We start from the raw sequence: 27,632 nt of genomic DNA, 5'->3' as shown, positions 1-27,632 counted from the left end.
AGCACCTCCAAGGACAGTGAGGTCAAGAGCAGGGGTGGGGGGTGTCGTCTGGGATGAGGGGGTTTTGGGGGAGCTGAAGAGCATGGGAGGAAGCTGAGTTCAGGAGGGAGGGGAGCGTGCAGGGGGATAGAGGGGATGCGCAGTGTGGCCTCTGAGCCAATTCCTGGGGTGCAGGTTCCACTCCAGTTAAGCCTCAAGGTTGGCTTATGTTAAGTGTGTGTCTGTGTGTGAGGGCATGTGTATGTCAGCATGTGTGAGCATGGCTGTGTCTGTGAGTGTGTGTGAGCATACTGGGATGGGGGTGGGGGGACCACCACCAAACTGTGGGAATAAAGGGAGCAGTGGCCCCAAGTTGAGGGCCAGGGGCTCCTGCACATGTAGTCGGTGCGAGTGCTTGGAGACCCCAAAGGCTCAGCCATCCCCAGGAGGACCCTGTGGAAAACACTCATGTGGTATACTTTGTCTCCCCTAAAGCTGGTCCCTGGCCTTGGTGTCAAGATCTAAAAGGACCCCCCAGCTCCCCCATCGTCCCCAATTCCTGGGAGCTCGCAGGAGTGAGGGTCTCCCTATCAGGAAGGCACCACGGGTGCATGGCCGACCTTGAAATGACCTAAGTTCGTGTACCTGCTGGCCCTTACGTCTCACGCAGGCGGGAGGCAGAGAAGGGCCTGTGAGAGGCAGACGTTTCCCCATCCGATGAAGAGCAGGACAGGCAAGGAGAGAAGAACCCACCTTCTTGTTTGCTAACTACCAATGATTCCATCCCTAAGGCAGAGGGGTCTGTCTGGCAGGCAGGCAGAGCGGTAGCCCAAACCCCACAGGGGGGAGGGGCACCACCCCCTTGCTTTCAGGAGGGAGGGGGGCCATGTGCTCAGCCACATTCTGCACCCCCAACCTCAGGCCTCCCCCAGGGCTGCATGGGGGCACGTGACAGAGCCAGGACACAAGGGAGTATAAGGGGCCCTGACTGATGCCTCCCTAAAACAGCCTTGACAGAGAAGGCCCTGCAGGCCACCTGGAGCTGTCTGCCAGGCTAGAGAGAAATGGGGAGCCCTGTTACTAATTGACTCCCAGCTTCCACTCACTGGACCCTCCCCCCGCCCTCCAATTGCTACAACCCCTGTGACCATCACCCCCTACTGCTCCTCCCGGCTGGAGGGCAGCTCTGCCTCCCAGGTCCCTTTGCAGGGAACTGTAAGCGCTCTCTGCACAGGATTAAATTTTTGGCAAAAGCTGCAAATGCTTCCAGGACACCGTCTGCCCAGCAGAAGCCCAGAAGGTGCTAAGCAGGGTACCCCAGGCAGCAACTAACCTAACACAGTAGGAACCAGTGTAGATGCCACTGGGGACCCTGTGGGAGCCCGTCTGGAGCTGCAAGGGCTGGCGTCTTCCAACTTGGACGGGGGGGGAGGGGGGGGGCGGGAGAGGCACAAGGGTAAGGAGCTCAGACGGGGCACTAGCCAAGTGCCCTTCCCGGCAGAAGGCAGGCACATGTGGCAGGGCTGATGGAACTGGGCTGGGGAGCAGGACACTCAGCACACACAGCTTCCAGCAAACCCCACCGGGGCTCCCCTCACTGCAAGGCCTCCCTGACCCCAGCCCAGCCCAGGGTCCCTTGGTGACCAGCCTAAGAGCAGCAAAGGCCTTCTCCATGCAGCCTTCCCTGCCCACACCCCACTGCTGGCCCCAGAAGGTTCCGGAGAGCAGGAGGAGTGGGGCCCCCACTCTCACAGGGCCTGGGGAATGCCAGCCCCCCGCCTGCCATAATCCTGTTGCCAGGAGACAGGCCCAGGAAGAAACGGAATCGCGCTGGATTAGTGTCTAGACAGCACGACCTTTCCCCTCCTTCTCTAGATATAATTGGGACCCAAATCGTCAGGCATCGTGAGCTGATAGCACGAATAAAGGAGGAGGTTGTTTGCGGTGCCTCCTGGGGACATTCCTGCAGCGCGAGGGCCATCCACTACCTGCTCTGGGGGTGCGTGAGAGCCGGCCCAGGACTTCAAGCTGCGCCCAGGCTGGGCACAAAGGGGCTTTCATCCCAGGGGACGACCCGTCTTCAATTGGCAATTGGCGATGAAAGAACTCCCAGATCCTGGCTTCCCAGTGCCCCTCACGCCCGCGGGGAGGCGCCCATTAACTCTGTGCTGCCCATGCTCCCTGCAGGCTGGGGTGCCAGGGGCTCCGTGTGCCCCAGTGGCTCCCTCCATCACCTCCTGCCCAGGGGCCAGTGTGGGACTCCAGTAGGCCCGGGGTCTGTGGGTGCCTAAACACAGAGAACCTGTCCCCACCTGTGGCCTAGCCCAGGGCTGTGCTATTTGTGTCCAATTTCATTTTTTCTCCGGAAGCTGATCTCTCATTTTTCTTTCCACCCATAAAAGCATCTAAACAGCTTCTCAGAGCCCCGTGAGCCCAGCCCCCCGGCGGAGTATCTGAAGTCTGGAGCTGTGAGCTGGGTGTGGAGGGTGACCTCCGGGGAGGCAGAGGGGCCGTGCGTCCTGTGCTGTTTCAGACACGATGTGCTTTCCTGCTTGACGTGCATAATTTCACAAATAAAATTAAAAATCATGAGAACTGCACAACAGAACCTGGTGGACCAGATCCCTTCCCTCAGCACGGGGCTCAGCGAAGGCTCTGAGGGGTCCCACCTGTCCTGGGGACCAGCCGCCCTGACCTCCACCGTGCTACGGGCCCAGGACGGTGATGGCGTTTTGAGGTGTCCTCCACCCAGAGCCACCTTCTCTCTGGTTAAAGTTCTGCACGGCTTCAAGTTCTGGTGACGATGGTGCCAGTGGCACAGGGTGTGGCTGTCCTTGGAGGGCGGGGTGGGCTACAGCACTGCCGTCCAACTCCTCTGCTCACCAGTGAGATTTAACAGCCCAAGTCATTGGTACTTAAACCTGCTGGCTGGGCCATTGGGCAGCCAGGGTGACCAGACTACGAAGGAGGGGGATGCAGGAGGGGGTCGCGTGGCCCAGAATCACCAGGCCTGTCCTGCAGCCCTGGATTTCTGCTTCTAAGCAGAGAAATGCCGCCCTGCCCCCCCCCACCCCAAGACTCTGAGGCGGAGCTTCACACCTGCCCTCCCCGAGGCCCCTCAGGCCCAGAAGGCCTATTTCGCAAAGGACCCCCGGGTTCCCCATGGCCCCGCCCCAGTCCTCTGGCCTGTCCTGCTGGGCCAGCCCTGGTGCTGCTGACCCAAGACGGGCCCAGGAAGTGGGGGGGTAGGAATAAGAGCTACCTGTACCCAGAAAGCCCCTGGGCAGCTGCCAGTTCCCAACCTCCCCCCTCCACACACACACACACACACACACACACACACACACACGCACGCAGCCCCTGCACTGCGCTGCCCTCCTTGCCCACAGGACCAAGCTGAGCTCCTGCCCCCTCGCCAGGATGTCCTCTGCTTCTGCTAAAGGCATGAGCTCAGAAAAGGTCCCCGCACCAAAAACAGGTTAAAAATGTCCACTCTATGGAGGCAAAGGACAGATGTAACTTAAAAAGCCTCGGGAGCACAGCCTCCTGCATGCGGCCAGCTCGGCCATTTTCCTAAGTCAGCCAGCCTGGCACCCCGTTCCCACTCACCATCCAGACAACAGAGGCCATCGCAGCCTCCGATGGCCGAGGGCTCACAGCACCCATCCCCTCGTGCCCTGCACACCCGAAACCCTTGACCAGGAATCAAACCCTCAACCCTTCAGTGCACAATCCGGTGCTCTAACCACTGAGCAGCACCCAGCCAGGACAAACCTGCCATTTTAAAACCCTGAGAATGCACGTGAGGGGAGAAAGGTGTCTGAGCCGGGGCCCCTGGGGATGGAGCCTGGGGGCCGTGGAGGAGAGGCAGCCGTTTGGACACCCAGGGATAGGTGAAGAGGGCCCCGCAGGTAGGGATTAATGTCACCTTTCCTTCTTTCTGGTTGGAAGTCGATGGGACAGGTGACAGGAAGGAAGCTGAAGGCTGTCCTCTGAGCTGTCCCTGACGGCGGCACATCAGGCTCCGTCCAGATTTACAAACCGCAGGCCACGGACAAGCCTGTTTGCCGGACGGCTCCCCACCCAATCAGGGAGGACAAGAGGCCCGACTTCTCAGGTGTCTCCCGACAGCCTCGTGGAATCTCAACGGGAGATTTTATGTTTAAAAGCACAGCAGCCCAGTAACCAGACCCAACAAGCAGAGGCAGGTGTGTGCTCCCCGGATCCCGGCAGTGTGTGGGGTGGGCGTGGCCATGCGGCTGCGCGGCCCAGGACACCTGGAGGACTCGGTGACGGGAGCTAGTGGGCTCCGTCCCATGTATGACGGTCGCAGCGGGCACAGCCCACAGCCACGTGCCGGTCACGTGAACCCATTTCCAGCTCACAGCGCACACGGGCCCTGCCCTGATGGCTGGGTGAGAGCCTTCCCCATCGTGTGTCCTCAGAGCCCAGTGAGGGGTGGTCAGAATGCACCCCAGAAAGCCACATCCCAGGAAGCCAACAGGCAGTGTGGGGTCCCTACGGTTAAGCCTGGGAGGAACCACCATCCTCCCCATTCACAGAGCAGAGACAGGGTTTCGGGCTCAATCCCCAGTCGGGGGTGTGCAGGAGGCAGCCAACTGATGTTCCGCCCTCATCGATGTTTCTATCTCTCCCTCTCCCTTCCTCTCTCTTTAAAATCAATAAAAACACATTTAAAAAGAAAAAAGATCACAGCTGACATGTAGTGTGTGCCCCCCCCCCCCGACATGCACTGCTCACCAGCCTTGCACACCTTCGCTCACGGAATCCTCACTACCCCTCATCATCCCTGCAATACAACAAACCCAGCCGTGGTCCCTGAGCCATGCTCATCACCTGTGTGTCCCCTCTAGAGAGACAGGCCATAAAGGTTAAAGAGAAAAAAAACAAAACAAAACAACTCTAATGCTTTAGGAAGTACCACATCCCCTGTGGAAGGCTGCTCACAAACTCGAAAAATATGGAAAACCTGCCACTGCAGAGATGATACCACGAGCAGACGGAAATCCTCGAGGAAAGACCCAGAGTGGACGTGAGGGCCAGGGAGAACCTCAATGACCAGTGAACACATTAGAACATCACCCTCACTAATGAGCGAAAACACAAAATAAAACACTTTAAAAAGTGTTTTCCACCTGTCAAATCAGCAAGATGTTCCAAGTGGTAGTGCCCAGATCAGGGAGAGCCAAGTGTAAATTAACAAGCCCAGCTGGAGGGGTGTTCCCTGAAGTCCCCATCCACAGCCCCCCACACTCAGCCCCAACGCTGGCTGCGGGGGCTCCCGAGGTTAGGAGCGTGAGGACTCAAAGCACTCAGGGAAACCCAGACCCCACCATGGACGCACTTTGCCCGCCCGGCAGGAATCGATCTGCACCGCCTTCCTCATCCTTGGCTCATCGCAGGACCCCCACGGGGGGAACTCGGTGGTCTCCCTCCTGTTCTTTGGGGCGGGCAGGGCACCTTGCACCATCATGCACACAGGCAACAGGTCAATGGCCAGAGAGACAAAGCGGTTACACGACGGGACTCACCCTATGGGACCCAGCAGGGAAACCAGCCAGGCCTCACCCTCATGTCCCAGCCCTGGACCAGCCAGGAGCCGACGGTAAGGCCTTCCAGCAATGCTGGCCCGACACCGGCCCACTTCAGCCCCAGCTTGGAAGAGGTCACAGGCATTGCCTCCATGGGGTCAAGAGGCAAAGGGACCTCAGAGAAGAGAGTCTCAGATGGTCTCCCTCCTCTCCCAAGCCCACCCTGCACCAGGCCCCCTGGGGGGCTGGGTCTCTGCTGGCTGGCCGGCCTGTCGAGGGTCCTGGGGTGTCACATCCTATCTTCTCATACCCACGCCCCCCCCCCCCACACACACACACACAGCACAGGGCAGGGCCACTCTTGCGCTCACAGGGTCAAAGCAGCAGCATCCACGTGTACCACCTGATTCCTCCCAACATGCAGTCCCCTGGTGTCTAAATGTTCGCGTGGAGAAAGCTCTCCCTTCGCCCTGGGGCCGAGAGGCGTGTGGATTCGGGGCCTGGCAGAGGCCATCCAGCCTCCAGCCACCGAGCAGCTGAACCAGCTGCACTTCTCCAGCTGCGTGCTCCCAGGAACACACTTCTTTTTTAAAAAATATATTTTTATTGATTTCAGAAAGGAAGGGAGAGGGAGGGAGAAGGAGAGAGAGAAACATCAATGATGAGAGAAAATCACTGATCGGCTGCCTCCTGCACGTCCCCTACTGGGGATCGAGCCCGCAACCCTTGACCAGAATCGAACCCGGGACCCTTGAGTCCACAGGTCGACGCTCTAGCCACTCAGCCAAACCGGCGAGGGCGCTCACTTTGGATGGCGGGCAGCGCAATGCGGTTAACGGACACTGAGATGCGCCCTCCCAGCACTGCTCTCACACCAGCTCCAGGCACTCCAAAGCAGAGGGGCGCCTCTCACAGTCATAGCGAACGGCCATGCCAGCAGGTCCTCTGCAGGCAGGAGACTCCGCTGCCCATGCCTGGCACGGTCTCAAAGGGTTCTGAGCCTACTCAAAGGAACAGTGCAAAGTGTAAAAGTGAGAACTTCAGACCCAAAGAAAGGAAACACTGAAAGAGTAAAAATTTAAATGAATCGCCGACTTTCAGCCCAGGCTCTACCCAAAGCAGTCAGTCAACCCATCGACAGCACAGGGTGTCTGCAGCTCAGACCCAGGCCCTGCCACTCCGACCCATCGCTGAGCGTGTTCGTCACACAGGCCCAGCCACTACCTTCCCAGCCCGGTCCCCAGCCTTTGGCTCTGGTCTGACGTCCCTTCCCAAGAAACACCCTAGAAAGGTCCACCCTGACCCACAGCCAGGGTCTGGGCCAACTGGACCTCACACTGGCTCATGCCCACCACAAAGCCTCCTGGTCTTCCAAACACCAGGAGTGGCCAGAGCCCCACCAGTCACTCCAGCCCAGCACTGGGGGCCCCCGCCCTGCCCATCCTCATCACAGCTCAACCCAGGAGTGACCCCGGCGGCCAGCGTGGAATTCCAGAAGGATGAGCGGGCCTGCACACAGGCCCTCCTTCCTGGGCTCTCACCGAGGCCAGCCAGAAAGGCCATGCTCGGGCCTGCCTGTGCCGGAGGAGCCGGCAGGCAGGACACGCTCCTGCAGGCGCAGCGGGTGGAGCAGACACTCTGCCCTGCAGCCTCCAAATTGAATCTGACTCAGCGCATCCGTGATCAAAAGCTCCTTCTGACAGCCGTTCTGCAGCGGCCCAGACCGCCAATGTAAAGTATTAGGTATGCCCTCGGCCAGCCAGCATCCCTCCATCCCTCTCCCACCCTTGCCAGCACTGGGCAGTGCTGGGGAGCACAGAAAGGCACCCTGCCCACGGAGGGCTTCCCGGCGCTTTGAGACACACCACGTGGTGTATGGAGACACACTGTGTGGTATAAAACATAATGCACATGTATTATACACACTGGGTGGCTTTACCAAGTGACCACCTGCTGCTCACGGGGGCGGGTGGGGGGTGGGGAGAGTAGCCCCGGATAGCCTTGGAGCAGGGTCAGGCACAGGTTGCCCCAGGGGGATCCAGACCTGCGCTGAAATGCTGGCTCCTTCCTGAACTGAAGGGGGGCAGCAAGGGGCCGGGGCCCTGTGGTATCTAGCAGAGGGCTGGTCCCAGACCTAAACCATCAGCTACGGCAGGCCTAGGGTCCAGAGAACCACGTGACCTGGCCAGGCAGCTTCTGCGGCGAGAGCATGGGTACCTCTCCCATCTGTTCTCATTGTCTTTCTGGGCCACTGTTGTCAAATGTGTCAAAATTAATAATGTTATGAGCACGCCAAACATGTCTTGTAGTTTTTTCAATATTGTATCCCCCTCCCCACAAACTGCATCAAATTTCAAGGAGTTTTACGTGTCAGGTCCTGTGATGCCCACTTTCAACCAGGCTGGTGCCTGAAGCACGGAACAGCTGCTGCTTAGCCAGCTGTGTTCTAGTGGGAGGGGCTGTCGTCTGGGCAGCATCTGGTTCCCACAGCTAGCAGCTAACCCAGAGCCTCCTCAGAGAGGAGAGGGTCATATCTGCAAGGTGGGCCTTGCGGGAGGGGTCACTGAGGCAGACCTGGCCTGGGGGCTGCTCATCGATCAGGGCTGCAAAGAAGCCAGCTTGCTCCAGCCACACTCTCATCGGACCCCTGATGAGCTCCCATCCTGGATGCTACCTCTCAGCTGACTGGTCCTTCCTATTAGCCCTGATGCCATGCGGGATGAGGCGGCTCGCTGCCACCCTGAATCAGAAGACTGGGCTTTGCCCTATTTCCTTCACTGCCTCGTGGAAACAGTATCAGGGTGGACCAGGGTCTCTGACACACGCCCCAGTGCCAAGGCTTATAGGGGCCCAGTGTGCCCTGACCTCAGCAGCACGGAGAGCCTGACAGAGCGCCCTTTGGCGCTGGGTGGGCAGCACCCTCCTGAGAAGCAGCTGGGCCACCCAACTCTGGACGGACAGCTGAGTCGTGGGCATCGAGGGACTCCTCTCCCTGTGATGCACGTGGGCTGCAGCCTGGAGCTGCTCTGAGGCAGTGCCAACTGCCCACACCAGAGCGGGACTGACACCCCACACAGGGCCCCTCCCGCTCTCCCAGGGGCCCAGAGAACCACGCCTTTCAACAGTCTGGATGAAGAGAGAACCCGACACTTTGGTGGAGAGAAATCAAGTATATGTGTGTGCAGGTGTGTGCATACATGTGTGCATGTACATTTGGGTGTGTGTGTGTGCACTTGTATGTACACGTGTGCACCTATGTGCATGCACATTTGTGTGTGTGCACATGTGTATTTTTTAAGGTGACGCGAAGGCAGGTGGGGCAGGGCTCTCCCAGAGTCCCACGTGCACTCTGTTTGGAGTCAGTTTCTAGATGGAGTCGGTTTTGCTCCTTCTAGGTTTCCTTGCTCAGGACTTTCCTGCCTCTCCTTCTTTTAAAGGAAAACAGGAGTACCTTGAAAAACAAGTTTTGCTGAAATTCAAAACTATCTTAGAGGTCCCACACCTGAACCCTGAAGACTCCCCAGCGGGTGAGCTCTGGTGACAGCTTTACCTAGAAACACGCCAGCCTGGGACTAAACCTCTTTCCCATCAGCCTCGGGGCACGATGACAGATGCCACCAACACGGGGCCATCGGATCTTGGCTGTGTCTTACAAGCCCAATCCAGCAGCTCCCCCAAGTAATGGGGGGTGGGGGAGCTGGCAGAGCCTGATGCTGAGGTCACATGTGGGAGAGACCAGGCTGGACACTGTCCTCTGCCTCACCCAGGCTTGACTCTGACTCACAAACACCTCCCAGGGGCCAAGGCCATTTTAGTACCAGTGAGTCCACACACTTCCACCTGCAAAGCGGTGGGGGTGGGAGAGGGGGGGAGCGTGCAACACTGCACCTCCAGAGTCATCAGCACTGCTCAGCCCCTGCTTCTGCCAGGCTTCCTCGTGGGGGAAATGCACAAAATGCCCCTCCAGAGCATCAGAATCACGGAACCAATCCTTGCACAAAACAGCAAGACTTTTTTTTTTTTTTTGTCAAATGCAAGACAGAGACATGGAAAAGTGCATCATTTTTGGTCAGAAAAAAAAAAAGTGCAAGTCTGAACACTGGGCCTAGAATGATTTTTAAGGGTTTCTAGAACAAATTGAGCCCCTGCCACGTCAGGATTTCACACAGGTTAGTTCTTCTTTGGTAACACCTGCGGGAGGCAATTATCATCCCAATTCCAGGGGACTCAGTCCCAGCTGGGTATGGAACCTGTGTCCTCCCTGCCAGGAGGGGTGGGTGGGGGCAGGGGAGGGTGGGTGGGGGATGGGCAGCCCACAGCCCCCTGCCGAGCCTGCTTCCTGCTTTAACCTCCAGGTTCAGAAAGCCGCATCCCATTAGCCTTCCTTCCTCCCTTCTGCAATAAACCCCACTGCAGCCCTGGTGGTGGGACAGGAGGTCAAACACACACCATTTTCCAACCTCCAGCGTCTTTACTTTTCTCCCTGTTACCTGCTTATAAATGAGGGTTTAGGCTTACAAATTCCTGCTCCAGCAGCAGGAGTCTGGGTCCTTGGTAAGCTGACGGGAAGGCCCCTGAAGCCATGACTATCACCACCACCCCCAAGTGGCCCTGAGGGTCAGTAGGAACTCAATCATGAAAGGTCAAACGTCCCCCAATTCCCTCCTGGAGTAAATAAATTATCGGCTACCCACGAGCAGGTGCCTTTGGAAGATGTTTACAAAATACTATTTAAAAAGGTCTGCCCTGCTAGTTAACCTAAACCGGTTGGAAACAATTTAACAAATTATATTATTTTTCTCTCCCCAGAATGACTTCCCTCCAGTCAGGTGCCTCCTCCCTCAAAAGCACTGTCAAGCAGGTGTGTTGCTTCGGCGGTGACCAGTTACAGTCTCCAGTTTTCAATGGAGCCAGGAGGAGGGGGCTGACGAACGTCTCCGCACAACATCCTAGTCTACCAGTGGCAACACAGGGGTCCCTGGGGCGGGGGCTCCCCTGGGGTCTGGCATCCCTCCACTCCCGCAACACCGCCTCTCCCGGGCCACTGTTGGGCGTGTCAGGAAGAGGGTCTGGCAGCCGCGTGGTCGGGAACCGGGTCCCAGAAACTGGTGGCAGCGGGAGCGGCAGCGCGCCTGGAGCGGCGCCCTCGGCACAGTGCGCGGCGCACGCGGGAAAAGCGGCGAGCGCAGCCCAACAACGGGCTTGTGCGCATTGTTCTCCGAAGGCTCTGCAGCATCAAAGGGGGCCGCGCGCAACCCGACACCGCAGCCACCGCGGGACCGAAGCCGGGCGGCCCCTGCGACGCACAAAGGCTGGCCCTGGGGAACCCGAGCAGCTTTTGCCTCAACAGGTTGGAAACGAAGTGGTTTCACTCCAAACCGCACTGTCTTCCCCGGAGACCTGCCAGCCCCGGGGCGCGGTCACCCCCGGAGCCCAGAGGCGCAACCCACGGAGGCCGCTCGGGAGCTGGAAGGGGACGAAGCCAGGGACGGCGACACAGGCCCCCGGGCGGTGGATGCGCGGGCGCCTCCAGAGCCACCGCGAGTGGAACAACGGTCCCCGCGGCCACAGCCCCGGCCCCTCGGTGGCCCTCGGCCGGCAGGACGGACCGCCGAGGGCACCAACTTCCCTGCGGAGTGGCCCAAGTTTGGTCACGAAGTTTGGCGCCGAAGGACTCACGGCGCGGAGGGCCCGCACCACCCCAGTCCGCTCCCTGGATCCTGCGGGGGCGGGGGCAGCGCGAACCCCTGAAGCCGAAGAATGAATGGCCCGCGCGGGACACTCGGAACTCGGAGCCGCGGCCCCACCCCGTTCCTCCGCCTGCCGCCCGCGAGCCACCAGTGCGCGTGGGCAGAGCCGGGGCCGCCTCCCGGGACCAAACCCGAGATGGGCTGGAGGTGAGGGGGCCGGCACCGCCGCAGACCCGCACACGGCGCTGGGGTGCGGGCGGCCTGGAGTCCCCGCAGCTCTTACCTGGCTCCGCCGCGGCCGCGCGCCCCCGGAGCAGCAGGGCCAGAAGTGGGAGCACGTCCAAGAGGCATCGCCGTAGCGGCCCCAGACCGGGCCACCTGCGGGCGACATGCCACAGGTTAGTTCTCCGCACGCGTCCCCCGCCCGCCCGTGCGACCCCGCGGCCCCCGCCCGCCTCGCGGCCCCGCGGCCCGCACCTCGGCGCCATGCTCTGCGGGCCGGCCGGTCTGCTCAGCGGATCTCGCACCCTCCGCGGCGGTGCGCCCGCTCGGCCCTCACGCTCCGGCCGCCACCGGGACGGGCAGGGGGCGGGGCGGGGCGGGGCGGGGCGCGAGGCGGGGACGGGCAGGGGGCGGGGCGGGGAGGCCGGGAAGCAGGGCCCGGACTTGGGGCTGAACCAGGAGGTGGGCTGGGTTGAGCTGGGGCTGGGGGACGGTCGGCCAAACCCCTGGCTCGGAGAGGTGACCGGCCGCTCCCTCGGGTCCTAGCACCCCGCGCAGTAGCGTGGGGTGCTTTCTCCCCACGTCCCTGCCCCAGCGAGCGCGGTCCACCCGCGCCCCCGCCCCGGAGAGAGCCAGTCCTGCCCCAGCGCGGGGCGCACGTGGGATCCGGGCTCCCAGCCCGGGGCGAGGTCTGGACCGACGCCACCGGCCCGGGTTTTACTCGGGAAGGTGTCTTTCGCGGCCCCCAGAGGAGTCTTCCTCAGGCCCCGGATCCGGCGGGGCAGCGGGAAGACGGGCGATTGGAACAAAGGCGTTTATCGCTGGGGGACAAGGGGTGGAGGGGGAAGAAGCTGGGCCCCTGCCCAGCCCCTGAGCGCATTAGCCGCGAGGTAATGGCTCCAGCCTCGCCGCCTGGGCAGGCCCAGGCCCAGAACGGTAGCGCCCCCCGCGCTGCGCCCCCCGCCGCCTGCTGCAGCCGCCCACGATGACCCTGTGCCCCACGAGGCTTCAGGTGGCCGTCCCCACCGCGCCGGCCGCGGGTCCCGCTGGGTCCCGCCCCACTTTACAAAGAGGGAAGGACTCCGGGAGGGTCGCTGAGAAGGCCAGCCCACTCCACCCGTGCGCCCCTGCTCCCAGGGCCTGGGCCCCTCTCCCTCCCGATGGTCCAGCTGCCCCTCAGCAGAGCCTTCCCAGCCTCCCACCCGCAGTGATGTCCACTTGGTTTCCATTGCCTGGGCTGGTGCTCCTGACCCGGCCTCAGCTCCGTCCTCCGGGCAGCTGTGCGTGGGATCCTGTCCTCACACCCACCCAGCAGGCCTCTCCACAGAGAGCCCCTCATACCGGACCTCCTACACTACCTCGCATTGTCCTGGACCTCGTCCCACGCCTTGCAGGAAACAGAGGCCCCAGCGCCATCACCCTTGGCTTCTAACTTTCTGTGAAACCCACTGGATCACTCCTAAACGCCCTGCTCCGCCCCCACTTCCCTTCCTGGCCCGGTCATCTCCTGCCTGGACCCCCCCCCCCCCCAGCATCTGCAGCTGGATACCTGCCTCCCCCACCCCACTAAGGCTCTCTACACCTCTGTTGCGCCCCCACCCCCAGCACATCCTGCTGGACAATCCCAGACTTCATTTCTCAACCAGCCTAGAGACCTTGTCCCTGGCAAGGCCCCAGCCATATGCCCTCGGGAGGCAGCCTTCCCCACGTGGCCCTCCACCACCACCTCCCTGGGCCCACCAACCTGACAGCTGCCCTCGGCACCTCCTCCTGCCCCTGCTCTCCACACTGCCACAGAGAGGCCTGCCTGGCTTCCCTGCAGCCCATCGTCCCCCCACCACCACCCAGGCCCTGCTTTGGGCCCAAGGCCCTGCCCGCCCACCTGCCCCATACCTCCACCATTGTCCTGGAACCTGGAGTCTTTCTCTAGGTTGCATGACAAGGGTACAGGGTGGGCAGAGAAATTAACTTAGAGGTCACCCCCTTTTTTTAAAAAATGAAGAGAATTGCATAGAGCCGAGGATTAGCACACTCTTTTGCAAAACTTTTGTTTTTTGTATGGATGGAGGGGTAGGGTGGGGGCCCCTGTTTGTGTGGGGTGTCTGTTTCTGATGGGGTGGGTGAATCTGTGGGTGCTTGTTTGTGCCTATGTTTGGTGCGTTTCTGTAACATGCACGTGTATGGGGTGTGTTCATGCGTGTGGTTGGCATGTCTTCGATCCTAACGGCACTCCTTAGAGTGGTTCCTGTCCATCTGCCTGACCATCAGTCCATCTGTCCGTGGCCTGAGCCCTGCTCCGGGGGAGAAATCTGAAGGGCGGGAGCTCTTTGGTCTCTTCCATCTCTCCTGCCCTCAGGCCCATCCTGCTGCCACCCAACCCCACCCATTCTTAACCCTGCAGTCAGAGGACTTGCCTCTGCAGGCGTGACTGGCTGATCTGCAGCTCTGGGAGGGAGCGGCTGGGAGGGGGAGGGCAGTGCACATGGGGCCTGGGATTTGTACCTCCCTAGTGTCCCTCCTGTCCTCCTCCCCCCCTCGACCCGGAGTCATCACCTCTCTCCTGTTCGCCCCCTTAATCACCACCTCTCCAGTCTCTGGGTTGGAGGCCCCAGGGCAGGGTGAGCCCACCTTTAGGGGCTTTGCAGGGAGGGCTAGCTTCAAAGACCCTCGTGTAATGAAAAGTGCTATCAACGACAAAAGTACTAAAACAAGGCTTTTTACTATGAAACACTCATGAAGACGTTTATTTAAACAAGACGCTTGACTTGAAGGGAAAACTCTCTAGGATTCATTTCTTTTTAGAGTAATTTATCTCTTCTTCAAGACAGATTGCCCTACATGTAACAGCTACGTACAAAAAGTTATAAAATTGTTCTTGGTTTTACCATGATAAATGAAAAACATTAAAATTCTCCAAACAAGGTGTGCAAGGATTTTTATGTTGTTCTTCTTGTGTTAAACAGTGAGAGCAAAACAACGCACTGGAATATAAAGATGAGAGCTGAATGAATGAGCTTCCACGCATGGAGAAAGAAGGGGTTTCCACAGAACCAGTATTTCCCCCACCCATCTCCGTTCGATGTCGATCAGAACATACCATGGGCCATTTAGTGTTAAAGAAGGCAAATGCTTTGTGCACGTATATCAGTTACTTCATGTCCAATAAAGGAATGGGAAGGGGAAAACAAAAGAATAGAGAAAGCTATACTGTAGCCATCAGATGCGTTGAAACCAAATTGCGGTGTTCTCACTGAGAATGTCTTCTTGGTCTGTAGGAACCGAGTTCTGGGGTCAGGTAGCAGGTTCCCTTGTTAGCTGACCCCTCCTGCCTGCTGCTGGAACACGTCACTTGTACCTTCACCCTCCATGTCCAACTGTGCAGTGTTTCATTGATTGGCTGCCCGTCAAGTCGGAATCTGATCTGCCTCGTTGACAAACCCTGTCGTTCACAATAGGCTTTCATTAGTTTGCTAGGAAGTATGCCTCTTAATTTTTTAAAATATGTTTTTATTGATTTGCATTGACTTCAGAGAGGGAGAGAGATAGAAACATCAATGATGAGAGAGAATCATTGTTCAGCTGCCTCCTGCATGCCCCCTACTGGGGATCGAGCCCACAACCCAGCATGTACCCTGACCAGAATCATAGGTCGACGCTCAACCACTGAGCCACGCCGGCCAGGCTGCCTCTGAATCTTAAACTGCACCACAGAACCACCCTGCCCCGCCACCTCCAAATTAATATGATCGTTGTTCTCAGTCCTGACTCCTTCCTTGGGCTTTTTGTCCGCCATAGTGAGCGCCAGAGTCTCCTCGGCTGGTGCTTCACAAAAGAGATGAGAGGTCCGCACCCACAAAGCAGCCCCAGGAGTGGCAGGAGGAGGCCACGGTGGAGGAGGGAGAGGGTGCGTTGTCACATCTCGTTCTTATGAGAATTCTATCTTTCCCTTTATTTACTGTAGGGGTTCAGGACAAGTCCCCCCCAAGAAGTGCCTGGGTGGTATGCGGATTATTATGAGTGAAAGGCAACCCAGACCCTTTGGGCTCTAGAGAAACTTCTGCACCCCCACCACCCCCAGCTATCTAGAAGAATTTAAATTAGGGACCTTGCCCATAAGAAGAGTTATCACCAGAAATAACTTTTGGGGCCTATCTATAGGGGAGGGCCTATCCTATCTAAAGGAAGGAATGGATATCTGATCTTCTTATCATCCTGCAATGACCCTCCCCTCTGAAGCCCCAGGTGCCTTAGCTCAGAATGTCATATGCCCCTCATTTCCCCGGTCTGCCCTTGAACCTCTCCTGTATGTGGGGTCCCCGTATGCACAGATATATGCATGAAACTTGGTTGTTTTCTCTCGTTAACCTGTCTCATGTTGATTTAATTATTAGAGGGGCCTGAAGAACCTGGGATGGGAGAGGACAGCTGCTTCCTCCCCACCCCCCATGGTCCACAGGGACAGATGATTTCTACTGTAGAAAATGGATATGTGCACGTAGAACAAGAAGACCCACATCTCCCTCAGCTGACACTGCTGTGTGTTCTCCCACCCTCGTCCACAGAGACCGCCCCCCCTTTGCCTTGGGCGGGGTGGACACTGTCAACTCATCCCAAGGGCTCAGAAGTCCCAGTGCCAAGGGACCACAGCAAGTCTGGGCAGCAGGGGGCTCCTCCACTGGGCTGAGGAGGCAGGTGGAGATGCCAAGGGTGGGAGGGTCCGGGGCAAAGGCCCCAGCGAGTTGGGGGGTGTCCTGGGGTAGAAGGGCCAGAACTCCGGCTCCAGCCATGTTTCTTGCCTGTTCCTTGTGTTGAGTTCCTGTTTCCTCTGACGCTACGTGTCTCACATGCCCTCACCCAGGAGAAATGACAGAGTGCGGGGCTTGTCCCCAGCGTGGCCTGTGAAACAGACAGTGGCCCAGCAGTGACCAACTTGCGCTGCCCAAAGCCTTGGCTGACGGTGCCCCCGTGGCTGGAAACGGAGGCTCCCGGTCCACTCACACCCGATGCTGGGCTTGTTTTTAAATTGCTTTTGTTTTCAATTGGCAGGGTTTTCCCAAACTACAGTGGATTCCCTCCCGTCCTGCTCCATGGGCAGTGGGTCCTGGGGTGGGGGCTGTGCGTTTGTGAAGGGAGAGAGGTGGGACAGGCAGGAAGGTGTCTCAGGGCCAGCTGGGAAGGGCAGGACGTGGGGCATGGAAAGGGCAGGACGTGCGACCTGCCCAGATTGTCCCTTCTCCCTGTAGCACCAGGGAGCTCGCCATGTGCTACAAGAGTAACTTCTCACCAGGAGAGGAAGACATGATGGTGGATGGAGCTGGCTGTGAGGAGCACAGTGTATCCAAAAGTGTATCTGGTTCCACACCAGGCCACACACTTCAGTCCTCAGGCCCTGGTCACATGGTCCACCCCAATCTGTGCAACGGGGTCCCGTCATGTCCTGGCCACATGGATGAAGAGACGGAGTCCCGTCCATGGCCCTACACTCTGGCCTCTGCTGGACTCTGTCGACCACCGCCCCTCCCAACCCACCCACTCACACACACACACACACACACACACACACAGCTCCCACACTCCCATCATTGATTCCAGGGCCTTGGTTTATTCTTCCCACCGCATTTACCACAATAGGAATGACAGTTTGTACGTCTGGTCTTCCTGCCTGCTGCCTGCACCACTGGTTCCCTCCCAAGTGCTCAAGCACCACCCCAGGTGTGTTGTACCTTTTCTGTGTTTGCACCTGCAGCCCCTGGGGTGATGCCTGCCTCTGGTAGATGCTCACTAAACACATCCCGAGGGAAAGACCGCACGAGTCCATGGCTCTCGACCCCTCCTGCCCAGCCTTGCCGTTGGCTGGTGGCTCAGCTGGATGTCAGCCTCTGAGCAGCCGAGGCATGGGCACCGGGCAGGGCAGCCAAGGGAACCGATGCTCTTATCCCAGCAGGACTCGGAAACAGCAAGTGGATGATGAGATGTCCACAAAATGGAATATTACATCCCCACGGATAAATCTAAATAAGAAATGTTTGCGTGGAAAGGCTTTGCCCAACAGCACGCACGCGAGGGGGTGGTCGGGATGAGATATGGCTGTGAGGAAGGCGGAGCCCGGCTGGAGAGGTGGTTTGCTCTGAGTGCTGGAATTACCGGTGAGCTCTGGTCTGTTCTCCATCATTTCCCACATTTTCAAAGGTTCGTAGCAAACATTTGTGCTAATGTCAGAGCCATTTCCTCATGTCACTGCTGCAGGGAAATGCCTGAGCTCACAGTGAGTCAACCGGTGGCAGAGGGGAGGAAGGAAGGGGGTCCCTGAATTCTCCAGGCAGCATCCAATGCCCTGGGCCACCCCATTTCTCAGGAAGGCCTCATCCCCACAGAGACCACTCCGAGCGGCATCAATACCCACGGAAACACCGGGCTTTGTGTGTGGTACGTGGGCCGGAGCAGGAAGTCCAGGTGACTGCCTCCTGCCTGCCTGGCAGCTTTCCACAAACAGCACCGCCGGGTCCCTTTCCTTCCCGATCGGGGCCACGTCACAGCCTCCCGCGGGTGAGTGCATCAGTGGGCCTCCCTCCACTCCTGCTCACCCATCTGTGTGCACCCCCAACACCCACACTCTCACACGCACAGCCTGGCTCTGCTCACACTCGAGATCAGCGTTAAAACATTTCCAACCCTATCAGTTCCGACCCCACTCAACGAGGGTTGTGGGCTTGGGTCTCGGTTCCCCCACCCTCACTGTCTGCAGCGCCGTGGTCCTCAGAGCTTGCTCGGACGGCCCAGTCTCACCAGGAGCCCGGCACTTGCTACCACCCAGCTAGTTTACTTTGCTGCAGAGCACTTGCCGCTGTTTAATATTCTTGTTCCCTTATTTGTTCATTTGCTCATTTATTTGCTCATGGGCTTCCCACTTCCCTCTACACAGGCCCCTCCACACCGCTTCTTTGCTTTGTTCACCAGTGAACAAAAGGAAGGGAGGAAGGGAGGGAGGGAGGGAGGGAGGGAGGGAGGGAGGGAGGGAGGAAGGAAGGAAGGAAGGAAGGAAGGAAGGAAGGAAGGAAGGAAGGAAGGAAGGAAGGAATGGAGGGAGAAAGGGAGGGAGATAAGCATACTACAGCTGAGCCAGGCTGTATATCAAAGTGCCCCTTCCCCAGCATGAGCCCTTCAGGGCAGAAGATTTGTAGGTAACAACCGCCAGCCCCCTTTGCCTGGCACCTTATATTCCAGCAGTTTGTGCACTCCTCCCCCACTCTTCCTCACCCCCAGTCAAAGCCTGAGCCATTTAAACATATGCAACTGACATGATTACAACTCGGTGTAAAAAGTCCAAATGTTAGTAATAAAGCTCAATTCCCACGTGGCCTGCCTCCGCATCTCAGTCTCCTGCCAAGCATAGTCCCCGTTGTTATCCTTCCGCTGGTTTTCATAAAATGCATTTTATAGGTATTTGTTACTCCAGAAATGTAGAAAGTTGTTTTGTAAAAATTTTAAAAGCATACATGTGTGGACGAAAAGGGGTCACGTGCTAAACCAGACTGGCTCAGGGAAGGCCCGCATGGCAGCCTTGCGGATTCAGAGACCTCAGAACAACCACAAAGGAGGGTCTGAAATTAAAACTCTTTTAACTAAAAGCAGTTGAGGGTGGGTAGTCATGTCCTAGGCCGGTATCTGCCCTGACAAAGGTCCATCTTTACCTTAACTGAGCCTGTCTATTGGCATTTGCATCTGCGATAACGTTCCTTTAAAAGGTCAGGGTAACTCCCCCTTTTCCAGACCCCACAGGGCACAACCTGTGCAGCAGGGCGGAGACCATCAATCCTCTCATTGTTTTATCCTGTTAATTGTTGACTGTTCGCTACCTGTCCCCATCTGTGTAAAAGGTGTAAGTGTCTGTCATTTTACTTTTCATCCGGTCTCAGAGGTTCCCCCACTTTGCTTTCTCCCACTTCCCTAATTTATCACCAACTGCCATTCTCCAGAGCAAAATCTGGCTTCCCAACGATTGTCGACGGTTTGGCTCCAATAAACTCACAAAAATTCTTCACAGGGTTGAATGCTTCTTACATTGACACATGAGATCATGCTCATGGTTCTAAAACTTGCTCTTTTTTTTTAAATTTATTGTTGAAAGTATTACAGATATCCCCTCAAAACTTGCTTTTTGTTGTTAATCTTCACACGAGGATATTTTTCCATTGATTTTTAGAAAGAGTGGAAGGGAGGGGAAGAGACAGAGAGAGAGAGAGAGAGAAACATCCATGTGAGAGAGACACGTCTATTAGTTGCCTCCCACACAAGGCCTGACCAGAGCTGGGGATCAAGCCTGCAACCAAGGAGGTATGTGCCCTTGACCAGAATCGAACCCCGGGACCCTTCAGTCCACAGGCTGCCCCTCTATCCACTGAGCCAGACTGGCTAGGGCAAAACTTGCTTTATTAACACAATACCTGTTGTTGCTCTTTCCATGTCTCTCCATATACATTTACCCAAATGACTGCACATATATTCCATGCCATGGAAATAGCATGCCTAGTGATCGCACCGTAATGAGACTTGGCTTGTTTTCTTTTCTTTTTATTTTTTTGGTTAATCCTCACCCAAGGATATTTTTTCCCATTGATTTTTAGAGAGTGGGAGGGAGAGGGAGAGAGAGAAACATAGATGTGAGATACATCGATTGGTTGCCTCCCACACATGTCCCAACCAGGGCCCGGGATCAATCTGCAACCCAGGTACGTGCCCTTGACCAGGGATCAAACCCGCAACCCTTTGGTCGGGAGGTGGGGGTGGGGGTGGGAGAGCATGCTCTAACCACTGAACCACACTGACTAGGGCAAGACTTGGGTTGCTTTCGCTTTTTATTTTGCTTAGAGTAATGGACTGCCTTAAAAAAGAGATGGAAACTGTGAGAGCGTACGAAATGGGAATGCTAAAGGTGAACAGCCCAGGAAAGGGGATAGAGAATGGTTTGGACAGGCTCATGAGCAAACTCACGTTAGCCAAGGAAAGACTCAGCGAATCTGAAAGCAGTGCTACAGAAACTATCCAAATGGAAACAGAAAGAGAAAAGAGGATGGAAATAAAACAGAGGTGTGCATCCGAGAGAGAGCCGGGGGTCCGTATCTCACAGCCTAAGGCACATATCCCTGGAATCACAGAAGGAAAAGGAGAGGGTGGGGGGCAGAGGATATATTTGACAAAAGGCTGAAAATTCTCCAGATTAATGACAGACACCAAACTATGGATCAAAGAAGCACAGAGAACACACAGCAAGATGAACGGCTCCAAAAGGTTGTGGACAAAAAAGGGGCCACATAACAAACCTGACAAGCTGAGGGGAGGCCTGCGTGGCGGCAAATTCAAAGACCTAACCACATAGGATGTTCTGAAATGAAAACTTTCTAACTAAAAAACCGTTCATGGCGCGTAGTCCTGTCCTAGGCCTGTGTTTTTCTCTAACAAAGGTCAATCTTTGCCTTAACTGAGCCTGCAGTCTTTTTATCCCCCGAATCTACGATAACAAAATTGATAACATACCTTTGGAATATCAACATAATTTCCTTCCCCACCCCACCCCTCAAAGGACAACCACCCACCAGAGCGGAAACCACAAATCCCCTCATTGTTATGATCAAGTTAATTGTTAACTGTTAAAATCCTTTACCCACCTATGTAAAGGAAGTGTCTATTCCTTTTACTTTTATCCAATCCCAGACATACCCCCACCCCTACCCCTCTTTGCTTTCTTCTGCCTCCCTAATTTATCACCAATGAATTTCAGGTAACCTCCTTACATTGCAGCAGAGACTGAGTTAGGACAAGCTCTAGGCACTGCCTAGGCCAGGTCCACACCATAGACCGAGAAGCAAACAGGCTACAAGGTTTGGTCTGGATGCAAATGGCCAGGTACCAGACATCCATCTGCATCTCAGGAGCCGCTTGGTACTAGGGCAAAAGGGCAGGGAGGAGCCAGATTTAAGTAGGGCTCCTGAGCTGCTAACCACATAGGTGGCTAGGCCGAGAGAAGCTCCGTGTGTGTGTGTGTGTGTGTGTGTGTGTGTGTGTGTGTGTGTGTGTGTGTAGCGGGGGTGGTGGTTTTGCAGCTCAGGACCCCACCAATATCTCCTAACCCCTTTGTTCTGAAATATAAAACAAGGTGCAAAACTGCCATTCTCTGGAGCCTTCTCAATCCATTGAGATTTGGCTTCCTGGCAATTGTTATCAGTTTGGCTCAAATACACTCATAAAACATTCTCTACAGAGTTGAATGTTTCTTACATTGACAAGGTAAAACAAACAAGCAAACAAAACCAAACACAAAGCCCATCTGTATAACACATTTAAACTGAAGGGGGGAAGAGAGAGGGGATAATCTCTAAATCTCTAAGGCAAGCAGCGTACAAACACAGATACATTCCCTGCAGAGAAGCGAAGGGAAGAATCAGAGCAGAATGTCCTTCAGAAGCCATGCGTGCTGGATGACAGCGAAGGGGTGTCTATAGCTGTGAAAGAAAGAAAAAGTGTCGATTCAGAATTCTATATCAGTGAACATGTCTTTTAAAATTAAGGATTAAAAAAAAATACTATCTCGGAGAAACAAGAACTATGGGAATATATTGCTGGCATACCTACTCCCCAAGGAGTGATAAATGACTTCCAGCAATCAGAAAGAAAATGAACCGAGGCTGCCAACTGGATCTTCACAAAGAAATGAAGAATCTTAGAAATGGAAGAAATGAAGATAACATAAAATTCTTTTCCCCTTATTTTTAATTGCTATATATGATAGCTTTTTTTCTAAAGGAAAAATAGTAGCATTGTAGTGGGTTGAGAGCACACGTAAAAATAAAATGTATGCTAACAGGAAGGATGGGAGATTGGAATTATATCATTGTAAGGTTCTTACACTACATGTGAAGTGGTCTGATACTATCTAAATGTAAATTCTGATTAAGATTTATATTTTAAACCCTAAGGCAACCACTAAAAATTTTTTTAAAGAGGTATAAGTAATAAGTCAAGATGACATACAACAGTAATATAAAAATTGCTCAGTTAAGAGAAAGCAGAAAAGAGTAAAAGAAAAACAAGAAACAGATTAATCAAATAAAAAACGATCTAGCAAAATTATAATTTTAATCCAATATTATCAATAATCATATTAAGTGTGAATGGTCTAAATACACCAGTTAAAAGGTAGAGATGGTCAGATTGGATAAAAAAAAACAACTAAATTATGTCTACAAGAAATTCATGTTAAATATAAAGACATATATAGATTTTAAGGATTAAAAAAAGATATGCCATTCAATCACTAGTCAAAAGAAAACCAGAATAGTTATCTTGATACCAGACAGATTTCATAAAAAGGAATATTTCATAAAAATGATATTCCTTTTTATGAAATCTTCCTGGTATCAAAATAACTCCTGATGAAGGAGTCAGTTCCCCAAAACATATAAAGCAAAAACTGATTGGACTGAAGGAGAAATAAACAGATCCAAATTTATAATTGAAGATGTCAACACTCAGCAATTGCTAGAACAAGTAGATAGAAAAATCAATAAGGGTATAGAAGACTTGAACAATGCTATCAATTACCTAGATCTCATTGATATTTATAGGATACTCCACCCAAGGATACTTCTTGAGAAGAACATATTCTTCTCAAGTGCACATTGACATTCACTAAGATAGACCATATTCTAGGCCATAAAATACACCTTAACCAATTTAAAAGACTAAAAATCATACAAAGTATGCTTCTAGAACATAACAGAACAAGAATTAAAAATTAGATATCTTTGCCCTAGCCAACTTGGCTCGGTGGATGGAGGGTTGACCTGTGGACTGAGGGGTCGCGGGTTCAATTCCGGTCAAGGACAGATGACTGGGTTGTGGGCTCGGTCCCCAGTGGGGGGTGTGCAGGAGGCAGCCGATCAAACGCATCATTGATGTTTCTATCTCTCTCCCTCTTCCTTCCTCTCTGAAATCAATAAAAAATATATTTTAAAAAATTTAGATATCTTTGAAGTCCCAAACTATTTGGAAATTTTAAACATTTCTAAATAAGCCATAAGTCAGAACAGACTCTCAGAGAAATAAAAAAAAATGTATTTTTTTAATTAATTGAAAATGAAAATACAACATAAAATTTGGGGGAAGAAGCTAAAATAGTGCTTAGTGGGAAATTCATAGCACTGAATACTTAAATTATAAAAGGAGATCACAAAGTGACCTCAGCTTCCATCTTACAAAACTGGAAAATAAGAGCTGATTAAACACAAAGAAAGTAGAAGAAGGAAATAATACAAATCAGAACAGAAACCAATGAGATAGAAACCAAACAATAGAGAAAATTATTGAAATCTAAAGCCGTTTTTGTTTCCTTTGTTTTTTTAGAAACTTGAGCTGGACTAATCAAGAAAGAAAGAGTTTGGGCATAAATTACCAATATCAAGAATGGAAGAGCAGACATCACTACAGACCCTACAGGTTTTTAAAAGCTAATACAGGAATACTATAAACAATTCTATCTTATGCTAATTTATTCTATAGCTTAGATGAAATACACAAATTCCTTGACAGACAGATTATCCATACTGATATAAAAGGAAAGTTTAAAAAATACAAATAGCTTTATATCTGTTAAAGAAATTGAGACATAACTAAAAATCTTACAAAGAAAACCCCAGCAAATAGCTTTATACTGAATACTATAAAATGTTTATTGAAGAAATAATTGGAAATCCATATAGGCTCTTTCAGAAAATAGAAGAGGGAACACTTCCCCCATTCACTTCATGAGGCCTGTATTACCCTGGTATCCAACAAAGACACTACAAGAAAACTGTAAATCAATATTTTCCATGAATATACTAGTATGTGCAAAAATCCTTAACAAAATTATTAACAAAAAACTAGAGACCCGATGCATGAAATTTGTGCAAGAGTAGGCCTTCCTTCCCCTGGCTGCTGGCACTGGCTTCCCTCTGGCACCTGGGATCCAGGCTTCCCTCTGGCCGCCAGCCGGCACCCGGGACCCGGGCTTCCCTCACAGCCCTGGCTTCATCATGAAGGTTGTCCGGAAGGATGTCTGGTCTAATTAGCATATTATGCTTTTATTATTATAGATTAAATCCAATTACATATAAAAAGGATAGTACATCACAAATGTGTAGGATTTATTCTAGGAATGCAAGGTTGGCTTACCATTCAAAAACAAATTATAATCTATATATATAAAACCCTAATATGCAAATAAACCAAATGGTGGAACAAACAACCGAATAACCAGTTGCTATGATGAGCACTTACCACCAGGGGCGCTTGCGTAATATGGTGGGCGTCGGCCACGGTGGGATGGTAGAGCAGGTGAGCGAGGGTGCCAGACCAAGGTGGGGCACCAGTCACTGTCATCAGGGCAAGCCTCTGGTGGTTAGAAAGTTAAAAAACAAAACAATATCAAACCCATCCATGGAGATGATAAAGGGTTACATTAATCTTTTACTCACCCACCAGAATTGGCTAAATAGACAATAGCAAGTTTCAGAGAGGATATGGAGTCTGTGCCACATTCCTCTCTCCACTGCATCCCTCCCAGCTCTCTTGATTTTGTCTCCATAGCTTCATATCCACCATTACCACTCTAGTCTAAACTAGGGAACTCACAAGGCCACTCCATGCTCTCTCCCCTGATCCAATCTGTCCTCCCCCGAGGGAGTGAAAGATGACTTCAGTGATGCTGAGTGGCTGATGGTGGCTGTCACTTTTACAGCTTGGTGTCGTGGGCTGCAGACCATGGCTGCTGGTCCTGATCTCTCTTCAGTTTCATTTTGAACCTCTTTCCATCCATCTCCCACCTGCTTCCCACCCCTCATTCTGGCCATGCTGCCTCCTTCTGAGACTTTGCTCAGGCTGTTCCCTGAGCCAGGATGTGCATCTGTCTCTCTTCATGAGGTTACCATGCTGGCTCCTCAGGCCTCATCCCAGGAGCCCCCTCTGTCTGCCTCATAACACCCTAGTCCCATCCTGACTAGAGCATGGACTTCTCTGTCCCCTGCACCCACGTGTGCTGGCCTTTCTCGGCGGCCTTCTGGCTGGGAGGTCATTCTTGTCTTCTCTCTACAGCTTCTTCAGGCACCTTTTTGTTGCCTGGATTTTATTCCTGAGTCGTAGGTTCTAGAAAACCTCATGGATGGGTTGTTGTTGGTTTGTTTTTTTTTCTCAAAGTTCTTTCACGTTTGACAACGTATGCCAGTTGCCTTATGTCTGAGTGACAACCTGCTTAGTGTTGGGTGTGTGTTGAATGCAGTGTGTTTATAATCTGCTTTGCTGGTGTGTTTGTGAATGTGTCAGTGAATGTGTTGCAACGTGCCAATGTTCAGAGGCTCCTGGAGAGTTTCGGAAGCAGGGCCTCTTGCTGGGTTTCATTGCAAAGGTGGGCATCACCACGATCCTTTCTTCTTAGATGGTGCAGACAAACGGTTCACAGCTTGACTCTCATTTCATCCTCTCCCAGGAGCCTCCTCTGCTTGGCAGCATGCTGGTTCAGAGGCATCCACACCCATGCGTGCTAGATCACCGTCTGGGCTCAGAGGCACCGTGCGTGGGGAGGAAGACACCGCCTGCGTTCATGAGAAATGGGCGCTGACTCACCCCGGACTGAGGGCCTGGCCCTCTGGCTGATGACTTTGTGCAACAAATGATAACCAAGGAGTCTGTGCAGGAAAGGAGTCAACATGAGCAAGAAGAGGGGCCCACGTTCGTCCAACTTGCTCTTGCGTCTGAACACCACGTGCACTGGACCACGTGGGCTTCTCTCCTCAAGAATTTAACCAAAAACGAGCACAGCTCCTCTTCCCTGTTGGCAGAACTGAGCAAAGCCCTGATGTGAATGTGAGCAGCAGGATGTGCAGGGCAGCTGAGCCCCATCCTTCCCCACCTCGGCTCCCCCTCTGTTGCAGAGAGCTCTGTCCGGACGCAGGGGCACTGGCCCCTCAGGGACAGCTCAGACGTCATAGCTGATGTGGGCACGTCTGTCCATCGAGGGTGGATGGGCAGCAGCTCCTGGGAAAACCTTGTAGGTCCTTGTGAGGTTACTGTTGAGGCCACAAACGCACCCCAGATGACACAGGTGGCCTGATGCTCACCAGCTCTGCTTTTGTCTCAGAGGCCTGCTGGCTCTAGCACTTAGTAGGTCTGTGGCTTGGGAGAGTTTCTTAACCTCTCTGTGCCTGAGTTTCTTTTATATATATAGTTATTGATTTCAGAGAGGAAGGGAAAGGGAGAGAGAGAAAGAAACATCAATGATGAGAGAGAATCATTGATTGGCTGCCTCCTGCACGCCCCCTACCGGGGATTGAGCCCGCAACCTGGGCATGTGTCCTTGACGGGAATCGAACCTGGGACCCTTCAGTCCGCAGGCTGACACGCTATCCACTGAGCCAAACCAGCTAGGGCTTGTACCTGAGTTTCTTCGTGCCAGGGCTCTGGAGAAGACCAATGACACCAGGGGGCGAGTGGTGGCACGTGCCAACGCAGAGTTGGTGACTGTGCTGTGTGAGCCTGAGAAGATGCTCCACATCACTAGTCCTTAGGGAGACACAGCTAAGACCCCAGTGAGATGCCGCACACACCTATGAGAACGGCCAAAATTGAAAGACCAGCTATACCAAGTGCTAGCGAGGGAATGGAGGAACCAGAACTCTCACCACTAATTATGCAATATAAAGTGCAACAACCACTTTGAAAAACACTTTACAGTTTCTTACAAAGGTAGACACATGCCTACTGCTGTCTCTGGAACACGTAACCACAGAAGGTCCAGGTCTGTCTCAGGCTCGACCCCACATGGTAATGAAGACAAATCAGCTCAGGTGAGAGACAGCCATCCCAGGTGTGAGTGTCCTGTGGCTTAAACAACAGCAATCTATTGTCCCCCAGTCTGGAGGCTGGACGTACAAGATGAAGGTGTGGGCAGGGCTGGTTCCTTCTGAGGCTGTGAGGGGAATCCACTCCAGGCCTCTCCCAGCTGCTGGTGGCTGTGGCAATCCCTGGTGTTCACTGGCTTGTCCAGGCATTAAATCAATCTCTGTCTCCATCTGTGTCTCCCCACCTCCCCCACTTTTCCCCCTAAGAACATACATTTACTTACTTATTTATTTAAATATGTTTTTATTGATTTTAGAAA

At 53.9% G+C, this 27,632-nt stretch overlaps 1 protein-coding gene and 1 pseudogene across 2 annotated transcripts in view; both read right to left on the bottom strand.

Moving 5' to 3' along the window:
• The window catches only part of COL18A1 (collagen type XVIII alpha 1 chain), an 82,215-nt gene extending 70,371 nt beyond the window's left edge, over positions 1-11,844 (bottom strand). The window contains exons 1-2 of the mRNA XM_079766358.1: positions 11,699-11,844; positions 11,505-11,599 (exon numbers count right to left, since the gene is read on the bottom strand). Of these exons, the coding sequence (XP_079622484.1) occupies positions 11,505-11,599; positions 11,699-11,709 (106 nt within the window). The 5' untranslated portion in view covers positions 11,710-11,844. The remainder of the gene's footprint in view (positions 1-11,504; positions 11,600-11,698) is intronic.
• Positions 11,845-14,754: 2,910 nt separating this feature from the next.
• Positions 14,755-15,236, bottom strand: LOC307097260 (small ubiquitin-related modifier 2-like; annotated as a pseudogene). The gene is made up of 2 exons: positions 15,118-15,236; positions 14,755-14,913 (listed from the first exon to the last, which is right to left on the bottom strand). The product of its transcript is annotated as a small ubiquitin-related modifier 2-like (transcript).
• Positions 15,237-27,632: the final 12,396 nt, after the last annotated feature.

This window comes from Cnephaeus nilssonii (assembly GCF_951640355.1).
Source record: "Cnephaeus nilssonii genome assembly, chromosome: 3".
Taxonomy (NCBI): domain Eukaryota; kingdom Metazoa; phylum Chordata; class Mammalia; order Chiroptera; family Vespertilionidae; genus Cnephaeus; species Cnephaeus nilssonii.
The sequence above is the reverse complement of the archived record's forward strand: the minus strand, read 5'-3'. Positions and strand labels throughout refer to the sequence as shown.